Here is an 11,222-nt window from a genome sequence, read left to right as displayed (position 1 = left end):
AATCCTGCCATGCAGTCCCTTCTTGATTAATTTCCATAGGTACAATATTGCGAGGACCAGCTGACTTAGAATAAAAAGTGTTCCTTTGAATATTAACCTCGAAATATACATAAATCCGCATTTCCATAGCAACCTTTATTTAAAACTAGAACTGTCACAGGAGTGACTTATACACCCACCATACAATTGTCACAGAAGAATGGCAATCAACCAAAATTTTACTTGTCTTTGGAGTACCTGATCTTGGGCTTCCACGGCACATATAAGTAATACTTAGTATATGTGCCCAGGATGAGGAATATGGTAAATATAAAAAATCTATAATATTAGAGATACACGAAAAATGAATACAAAAAAATCTCTTACCGACATATGTTACCGCAAAAAAAAATGTCTTTACTTTTTACCTAGGACTAATAATAAAACAAATATAGAAAAATACCTAATATTTTGAAAATCTAAAAATAGAATTTCTAAAAATAGACTAACACTTGAAATTTAAGGGGAAATAACTCAGTACAAAAATTAAAAAAAGTTATTTCCCTTCGGCTCTAAGCCAGTCAGAATGATTTATATTGAAAATGCATCCAAATTTATCTTAAATTCTAAGTAAAAGGGGGCATAATTCATGAAAAGTTTATGTCAGAGCTATGTACCTTGTGTCACATGATGTAGGTGATGCGAGGTAACATCTATTCTAAGTTTGAATCAAACCCACTTAGTAATAAAGGAGATAACATGTTTGGTGGGGGGATTATCCCACAATATGTAAGTCAATTTTCGTTGATAAAATTATAAAACAAGCCTCCAGAACAGCCATAAATTCAAAATATAATTAATGAAAATTATATCTTTTATCAAAATACTTATATTTTTTCTCAAATATCATGTTTTAATTACTTTACTCTATTTTATATGTATTCAGCTTGAAATGGACCAACGGTTCCTACAACAATAAAACAGTGGAATTAAATGATGATTATTTGACATGTATTGTATGAACAATAAAGTTATTTCCTTATTGTAATGCTCCAAATTTCTTCTGCCCCCTCCTTCCCCCCCCCCCCCCGCCCCCGCCTTCAAATCACTTGCCCCTCACCAATTAAGGTTCTAGCCTCACTTAGGTCATAGAATTCTTTATGTGAGGAAGCCATTTCAATGGCTTATGGAAGGTTAATGGTTCTACCAAGGAGCCCGCCCGTGATGAAATAATGCCCGGGGTGGTACCTGGTGTTTTCATCCACCGAAAGAGCTGGAAAGTTGCCATATGACCTATAATTGTGTCGATGTGACTTTAAACCTAACCACAAATAAAAAATAAAAAAAATAAATAAATGAAGGAGATATAATGTACACACGTTACATTGCCATTTCAAAAAACTTGATACACTTCTTTTACTGTATAAGTTTTCAACTCTCGACCATTCGAAGGAGAGGACAAGTAATGAACTCGCCCTGGGGTCGGCAGCGGTGTCGCCGTTGCATTCAGGTTTAGATTTTATGGCAAGCTGTTTCATTCACTACAATTACTCAACTCCCGCCGAAATTGTCATTTTTCGCATAAGGGTTAGTCATGTTAAGAGGCAGGCAGCTGATAGTTAAGGATCAAGGTCACATAAGTCTAATATTGTAAAATTTTATGGATAGTTCTGAATTTCACTATACATAATTTTTTAAATATTGTCACTTTAGTAATCAAACATTTTGTAACATTGTCATAAGTAGTTGTGACTACTACAGTATATCTGTTGACTTGAAATATACTAGCATTTATTTAAAAGCTAGTGTGTCGACTACTTTTTAAGAATATATGGGATCATATCATATGATATTCTATCTCCCCTTCCCCCCACCCCCCGCCCACAGCTGATCCTACCAATAAATCTTGTACCTAAAGAAGAAAGTAATCAGTAGGGGGGCTGCATCACTGGCACCAGATCAGAAAGAAAATGCCTCCGTACGTGTTATACCCTACCCCTTGGTATTCTATAAGAACCATGGTCATGAACGGGAAAATATACTAACCCGTTTCAATCGCGCATTTCATACCTAAAACACGCAGTGCGGTAAATGTGTACTATGGATATCAAACAAGTGGTAATTTGTCTTCCATTGTGAACCGGTCACATCTTTTCAATACATCTTATCTTAGAAAAACAACGCGTAGTTTATAGTATTTTCAACGTCACACAAAAAACTTGCTTGAACTTCCCTGGTGAAGTTCCGTTCTAGATTACAAAACCATTCTGACTGGCTGTTGTGAAAATGTATGTCAATCGTCATTTTACTATACACGTGTTCGCTAAAATGTGAAAATGCAGCAGAAATGTGCAAAATGAATAAATAAACCGAACAGATGCAGACCAATGTACGATTTCAAATTAAATATCATATAAAAGATGAATTTCATTCATAATTTCGAGTTTTAGTGTAAAATTGTGTTTTTTTAAAATTCTGTTTTTGTTTGTTTATGTTTCACCAAACATGTGCACACTGTCGTGACCTCTAGACCGGATGTTCATTAGGGAAGGTCAAGCAAGTTTTTTCTGTAACGTTGACGAAAGCATAAAATATGTTGATAATCTCAGCAATATGGAATATTGAGACAATGTGACTGGTGCACGATGGAAGATAAATTATCGCTTGTTCAATATACTAGGTACCCATTCACCGAACTGCGCGTTTAAGTTGAGAAATGTACGATTGAAACGGGTTAGTGCACTTTCCCGTTCATGACCATGGTTCTTATAGAATACCTAGGGGTAGGGTATAACACGTACGGAGGCATTTTCTTTCTGATCTGGTGCCAGTGGGCTGCATGGTAGGTTTTTGTGGCACCTGGTCTAACACATCATTACTGTATCACATGAGTGTGATATATCAACTGAATTTTAAATCAAGTATACTACGTGAGTAGAGTGATTCATTTTTATTTCTCCGAACTTTCTGAATACATTAAGTATTCTCAAGTCTTCATATGGTGGCCGGTTGCGGCCATTTTATGTCCGCGAGAAATTTAATCCTTTGTGTGTAAAATTCCGCGGGCAACTTACAAATCCGCAAGATTTTTTGTTGAAATCGTAGACAATGTCGCGAGGAACATACAAACCGCGATATTTTCTAATATTTCTTATAAACAGAAAGGAATATTTTGATTCCGGTGGCCGGTAGTGTCCATGGTTTGACTACATTTTATCCCTTGCCAGTCTATAAAAAGTCGAGGAACAAAAACAATCCGCGACATTTTGCAATTTTAGTAGAAAATCTACAAAATATCGAGGATAAAAATTAAGCCGCTGCTTTTTGTTTCTCCACAACGGTTTCAAATGTCGAGATTAAAGAAAACTTTTTTATGAGACACGTTTCTACGTATAAACACTCGAGGCTCGAATTTTCATAAAGAATGCATACCAAAATATCGCGTATTAAAATGCCCGCAGTCGGCTACCTAAAGTAAGAGTATGTTTGCATGGCTTATTCTACTATGTAGACAGAAAATGTCGCGGTTTCGTCAGTTATTCGCGACTTTTTACATAAAAACTCGAGAGTTTCTCTTGGCCGCGATAGTTTATACAATTTCGTCGTAAAATCTTGCGAATTTGAAACTTCCCAGCGACATTTTATAAACTGACGGTAAAATTCTCACGGCTTTAAAATGAACGCTACCGGTCACCATAACTTCGCATGCATTGTTGTTCCTTCTCTTGTTGTTTCTTCTCTTGAGAAGGAACATTAAAGAGAAGGAACATTTTAATTTGGTAAGTCACACTTGACTGAACTACTGATATCGAAAGCTGTTGTCAATAAAAGCTGGCCAATTAAACTCCGTGACCTTAGAAATAACCTCTGACGTTAAACTGTTCTTTCCTAATTGAGGCGACTCTCTGACTGAACGCGTTCCGTGGATTACATATTACTAAACCCGAGGATGATTGATTGATTCTTTTATTTCCTCCATTCTTGCAGAACATAACATATGTACATTCAGTCCAGATAGACATATATCAGCAAATTTACATGTAAACAACTAAATATTATCGTCACCTTCTAATGCATGGTTAATATGTGAAAATAAACCCCATTGCTCTAATTATGCGCAACAAATTCACGCATCGAATCGTAATGGATTGACCGGGTCAATGTTTTATTGCCGTATTTACTCTACTGAAAGTGGTAACAAATTTAATTTGTTGTTGGATCAATTTAAGTTAAATAACTAGCGTAAATATACGCCGTTGCGGAATTAAGCGCCTGCTGAAGGTGTGGCTTGGCTTTTCTATAGGCTTGGTATTCAGCTTTACCCTACTAGTCAATGAAATGGCGATACAGTTTACTGGTTCTAAACATCGATTTTCTACGACAGCTCTGGAGGTCTCCAACTGGTATAACTCGAATACAAACTTCTGTGGGGGCCATTACACGGGATACGGCCATACCTTTTTCAAGTTGAAGTCCACCATATTTGACCCAAAGAAAAACGTTTTCACAATACCGTGTAACGAATGGATGTTTTTACATAGACCGTATACGTACTGGTTTAATGGAAAATATGCACCGGCGAGGTATTCTAAATCTTTGACCTTCAATAAAGGTCACGACCTACGTAATATTTTAAAAGATGAGAATATTACAATAGTTGTCTACAGAGAATATCCGCATAATTTCTATCACGCCATGACACAGTGGTACAATATTTTCGTACTGTCAAATCTTTTTAGCTTCAGCATGAAGAAAGTTAATATTCTCTTATTGGACACCGGCCCAGTGGTTCACATTGATGAACAATGGAAGTTACTGTTTCAACAAGTGACAAAAGCGGATGAAATTGACACTCCAATTTATTTTAAGGAGGCCATATTTAATATACCTGGGCATGAAAGCCCAATGTTCTATTTTGATCTCGTAAAACTACCATTCATAGATGACTTTTCAAATTATGTTTTGCAAACTTTTGGTATAAAAGGCAAGCAGTCTTTTAACTGTAAAAAAATAACAATAACTTTAGTTCTTAGGCGGGACTATTACATGCATCCCGGCGTAAGTTCCGAGAAAAGAATCGCAGAACGGAAGTTCAAAAATGAGGACGAGTTACTTGCCACGCTCAGATCAGAATTTCCGGGTCATACGGTGCAAACGCTAATTGCGGAGGAAATGTCACTTCCGAAACAGTTGTCCTTGACCTCAAATACAGACATTTTGATTGGAATGCATGGTTGTGTTCTTACACAAATCTTATTCTTGCCAAAACACGCCATGGTGTTGGAAATATATCCTGTCTTTTGGAATGTTCAGAGATTCTTTAGTTCTATATCCAGATGGAGAAATATCAACCATGAATACTGGCAGAATAGTGAGAACAGATATGAATTTGCCAACCATTATACTTATGTTCCAACAAGTGTTATAGATGAATTTGCCCAACGTGCTCGAAAACACTTTGTATGTAATTAACATAACTTACAATCTTCATGATTCAAAAGTTCTACAAAAATAGTTTTCTGGTCTGTTTTAGGGAGATTCAGAAAGAACAACAGACGATAAATTTTAAAATTTGTATTCATATTTCAGTGCTCTGCGTTGGAAGTTTTTACATTTATTCTACCAGGACTTGCGTATTATGCTACTAAGTATTTTCGGATAGTGGCCTTACCGAAAAACTTCCGCTGGGCCTGATTCTTTACGTATAATTTCGAGTTTACAAACTGTTTGCACGCATGCAGTCGATCCTTTACAGTGAGGATCGAGTGTTCTGCCCCCTCAAATATTTTTATCATTTTGATAAATTGTTTTCGTCATCATTTGATATCAGATTTAGTTATTGAAATGAGTATTTTTCAGAGATTTAAGTTTAATGCGGGTGAAATGAAACGAAAAGTGAAATAGAAAATAAGTTATTTAAATTTGTTCAAAGTGTTATCTGATTTTCATGGATTTGGCAGTGATTAACGAGCACTAGAGAAGAGAATCGCTACTAGGAGTATTAGTTTTAGTTAGTTTAAACATATTTTTTTCACAAGTACTAACATAGATTTGTTCAATTACAACAAAAAAAAAAGTTAACATGATAAGAATAAAATACATGTCTTACAGAATGCTTCTCCTTAAGAATTTTCATTTGTCAGTCCGTTTGTATTTGTGGAAAACACGCCATATTTCATAAGTAACAAGAAACGAATTCTTCACACGTGTAAAGAATTCGTGCGAATTCCTCGTGCATTTGTTACAAATTCGGCCGAAAATATCACAAATCAGAACTGTGACATACATTTTTGCTTTAGGCCTAAAAGAGATTGTTTGTTTCCGGTAACATCCTAAAATATAGAATAGGAAGGTTGGTAAATTTTTAGGGGGATTTTTTTTATTAATAGCTTTTCTTTCGGAAATTATTCTTTGAAATACAATAAACTGCTACGGTTCAGTTAATTTAAATCTACCCTGGTGGCAAGAAATTGTTACAAACTTAAAGGAAGATGTAAAATAAAAAAGACTTTTAGAAAAACTCAACACATTCAAGGTAGACCTCCTTTTTTAGATAAAATAAGATGGCTTTAAAAATAATCCATGCCTTATCTGTATAACACAGTCATGCCTTTTCATAGAATAGAGGATATTGTAATAACTGCAAGAGTGTCTTTATTAAATGAGTTGAATAAGATAATAAAATGCGAGGCTCTCCTTTGTTAAACTAGTGTATTATCAATTCTATGTAATGGCTTTATTTAACTCTTGCGACGCCGAACATGTGATAATAAATTTTATTTCATAATATTTAGTAGTTTATTGAAATATAACAGCGGACTTTATTTATAACTCACAATTTCAAACATACGGGGCTGTACACTTGAACGCGGAAGAATATAGAATTATAGATAATAATTAAATTGTATCCAAAATATAGCTCTATATAAAGAAAGTTATATAAGAGTATAAATAACAAAAAGAGAAAACAATATGCAAAGGAAATTTAAAATCATCATTTTTACCATATTAACACTGTGACGTCATGATTTTGTCTATTTTTACTCACTGCGCGTGACGTTGCGGCGTGAATTTGATTAAACCTATTGAAAAGGTATTAGATCTAGTCATAAAATAAAAAAGAAAAATTGTTTCATTGAAAGTTCGAAATATCTTTCACTGAGTCTCGTGAACGTTGCATCTGATGTTTACAAGATGAATGATATTGCGATGATCATTGAAACAAACGAATATCCTGAGTCTGTTTACTCAAAAATCTCAGGGTCAATGTTCGAGTATGGAACAGTAATGAGGCAATAGTTACATATTGAGCCGTATATGTCATAGAGCGAAAGTATAACACGTGTGATATATTCGATCGAAATTTGCTCGCGCATGAAACGTGTATCATACATAATATGTGATGTATACGTTGGACTTTTGTTTTCATAAGCACGCTAAAACGGTAAGGTAACTGATCGAACTCGATCGACAAGAGGTCGGAATGACCGTTATACGTCTAGTTTGATCGACAATGCTCGGACTTTTAAAAAAGAATCGAGTAGCGATGATTTAGCAAGGTTCGTGAAGAATTAAGGTGGCAGGGGAGTGCAGATTTGCGAATTCCACATTGACGTGTGGGTACCAGTGTTGAAATATCCATAGAAATCTCGTTTTTGCTTATTTTTCTTTGAAACTACTATGGACTATTGCAGATACTATAGACTACATAAAGACGACTCTCCGGTCCTATGCACCTGTCGCTTTCCATGCCAGATGTAGTGAAAATTGGCCAAATCACCCAAATTTTATAGACCAAAATTAGCCTAACCGGGCCTCACTTTGAACTCTGCCATTCATCCATTTTGTATTTTTAAATCCAATTTCGTAGCATATATGTATAGTGCGAACATAGATGCATACCCAGGTGGTGTGGAATGTGTCTCCCAACCAGCACTTTTTTTCCCTAATTTTCACTTGAAAAAATGCGGATGGATAACAGCCGAGCGTCTGGTCGACTTTTTGTTCTGATGTTTATGTTTTAGCCTCAACCGGAAGTACGGAGCTAGGAATTTTAAAACACCCGCCATGTAAAATCATTAACCGTTCCTCATTCCCCAGATATATTAAAGAATTAATAATGATAAATAACCAGTAAGATAGATATGCCTTTATATCTACCCTGTCCTGTTTATACAGAAAATCGACCGGGGCCAAACTACGAAACCGCTCCCCTGCCACCGAAATTGTGAAACGATCATGAATCAATCGACTCTTGATCGTTTAGAAATTGCCCTGATCGAGTAAAGGTTGCAAGAACGATACTCGATTGCTGTACGAAATACCCAATCGATCGATGCGATCTGTTGTCCAGATTAGTTCGAATGTCTCCCGATTGCACTCGATTCCCCGACCCCCGCCCCTCGCTCTCGCCCCCACCTCCCTTACCACACACACCGGTAAATGGCCTTCCATTAGAAAAAAATGCTGTAAGTATAGAGATTGTGTAACAATTGAGATGATTGTCGTGTATAAGGAATCGTACAAGAGTCGTGTAGGAGTCTAGAAGACGAGTTTGGCCAGCAAACTTTTGTAAATTAAGCAATCGGGCCTCATACTGCACCAACGTTTTGAATGATTCATTTATCATTTCCATTTATCATTTCCATATTGATAAACCATAAAGTTTTCCATAGATACTAATCCCCAATGATAACGTGATTCCCGACGAAACGTGAGGACGAGTCCGTTTCATGATAACTGATAAAATAACAATTCATAATGCTTGCACATTACTTGACAAGTAAACATTAGTATTAATTTCAATTTAACTATCCACTGCCAGTTAGTATACTGAACCATAGCTCAGTCGGGCAAAATGCAGATAACAAATGGATATAAGTAACTCGTTTTGTGAGTTCAAATCCTTATGAGGATTTTTTTTTTCAAATATTTTTTTTTCTATTCGTTTTCATTTTTTTTTTTTGTTCCCAAATTTTCGTTTCTTTCTTTGATGGTTTGTATTTGCATTCATGTATCTTTATATAACTTAATTTTATGTTTATTATTCGCTTAAGAGCATGTATTTAATTTAGTTGATATCATCTTTGATATAATGCTAAACCTTTCTAATCTGCCATATCGGTTTTAGATATTTCTCTGTCGTGCTGCCACAGAGCACATGAAGGAATCTAAATTTGTGCAAAAATGAAATAAAAATTAAATGTCGATGCTGAGTTTCGAACCCACACGGCAAAAGATCTGTTTAACATGGACAATATGCTTTACCACTGAGCTAATTTGTAATTGGTACTAAACCTAGAAATATTTAGATCTTAACATGTTAAAAATGTTAAATTCCCTGCTTCATTCTTGTCTATAGTCATGTTTGTAAACACCAAGTTATCCGTGCACTGATGAATATTTCGTATATTTCCGTAAATTAATTTTCAGTTTCCGAACATAAATAGCGATACACCTATTACATAAATATAATTCTTATATTGTCGCATGTGCAGGTAGCTGTACGGACAAAGCGTTTAGCTGCCATTATCAGGGTTGTGGTTCGATTCCTACATCTGACCACATCTTTTTTCCCCAAAATTTTATATGTAAACTTCCCATTTATTTGATCTCAAACGTATCGTGATATCTATGGTTCATTTATTAAAGGTTATCACATTTGTTAAAAAGTATCTTTAAGTTAGATAAAATGACAAATTACTGGTCACCAGCTTTCCTGAAAATAAATACTACAAGAGAAAATTCATGAAATATGATACATAAAATAAATTAATATTAAAATAAACGGGTATCGATAACATTACATTACATTGTATTAAAAAATGATCTAAGGTGATTTCGAGTTTGGAAGTCAGACACCTTAGCACTTCGCCAGCGTCGAAAAAATAGCGGCGAAGATTAACGAGTGCCTGGTCAATACTTGCGGACACTAGTATTTCGTCTTGTTCAAATGAATGTCCCACAGATTAACTTATAAATGCTTCAGACCGGGGACGGAAAATAGGGTTATTATAACAGTAGCTCGATCTGGGATGCTGTATTCGGTTCGAGTGGATTTTTGCCAGATTGCTATTATGTTCGGACACCGAAAATTAATTTACGGAAATGTACGGAATATTCATGAGTGCCAGGTCAATACTTACGGACAACACCTCTACCTTTTTGTTTGTTGTTTTGTTATTGAACGAAATAATCAATGTTTATCGATATTGAAATAAAACTAAGTGAAATTTTTATGTGCACTATTTATAGAACTGTGTCAGGTCATGCATATTAACAATACTAATTTTTTTCTGCCTGTTCATATCAAATTGTGAAATACAAGCTGATTTTGTTACAGAATTTATACAGGTATATAATAATATTGTAGTATACCTACGAAGTAGACCAATTTAAGTAGGTCTATGTATTTTGTGGTGACTGTCAGGAATTTGAATGTCTTTTACAATAAGAACTGAAAAGATACGTTGTACAATAAGAATTCGAAAATTCAATTAGGAAATTAGTAACTATCTTTCTTACTTTAAAAACTGTGGTCTTGACACTTCTTTGGGGGAAGTGTGTTCACCGAGTCTCGCTCTAAAGTGCTATTAAACATCTTTCATATATGCATGTTCCATGGCAAAGCTACAGCCCTATAATGGATAATTAAAATGAAAATAACAACGTTATTCATAAATTTACAGGAAGTCCTATACCTGTTTTAACATAACAATTATCTTAAGTCTTAAATAAATCGCAACCGCATAGTTATTATGTCATAAAGGTTAAAAGTCTAACTTTTTGGAAACTATTTATATAAATATTTAATCTTTCAAATATTTTCATTTAAAATCTGAGAGAAAAAGACGTCAAACTGTTCATTATTCCTGAGCGCAACTTACACAATTAACAGCACTTGGAGCTGTCTTAATTACCGAGTGACACAAGGCAGAGAGGAGTGTGTGTTTGGGGAGGGGTGAATGGGTTGAGATGTAACATTGCAAATATACAGAAATACGATGCCAGTTGATATTACGTCTCCGCATATTGTTTTCGTGTTTTTGCATCGCATTATCGCTCTGTCGCATCGCATTATCGCTCTGTCGCATCGCATCATCACTCTGTCACATTTACTAATTTACCAGCTAGGCGATGGTCATGTACCGACCAGGCGATGGTATTGTAGCAGCTAGGCGATGGTCATGTACCGCCTAGGCGATGGGACGAGGCAACGCTAGCCCTAACGAACGACAATATAA

The 11,222-nt window shown here is 35.4% G+C and overlaps 1 protein-coding gene across 1 annotated transcript; it reads left to right on the top strand.

Moving 5' to 3' along the window:
- Window positions 1–4,317: 4,317 nt before the first annotated feature.
- Window positions 4,318–5,451, top strand: LOC123522824 (EGF domain-specific O-linked N-acetylglucosamine transferase-like). Its single transcript, XM_045300266.2, has one exon. The coding sequence runs from the start codon at window positions 4,318–4,320 to the stop codon at window positions 5,449–5,451; it is 1,134 nt and encodes a 377-aa protein (XP_045156201.2).
- The last annotated feature ends 5,771 nt before the right edge of the window (window positions 5,452–11,222 follow it).

Source organism: Mercenaria mercenaria, chromosome 1 (assembly GCF_021730395.1).
Source record: "Mercenaria mercenaria strain notata chromosome 1, MADL_Memer_1, whole genome shotgun sequence".
Taxonomy (NCBI): domain Eukaryota; kingdom Metazoa; phylum Mollusca; class Bivalvia; order Venerida; family Veneridae; genus Mercenaria; species Mercenaria mercenaria.
Note: the sequence above shows the minus strand (reverse complement) of the source record. Positions and strands in the feature narration are given on the sequence as shown.

Excerpts from the sequence above, each read along its gene's own strand:
- LOC123522824 (XM_045300266.2), top strand. The coding sequence starts at position 4,318 with ATGGCGATACAGTTTACTGGTTCTAAACATCGATTTTCTACGACAGCT.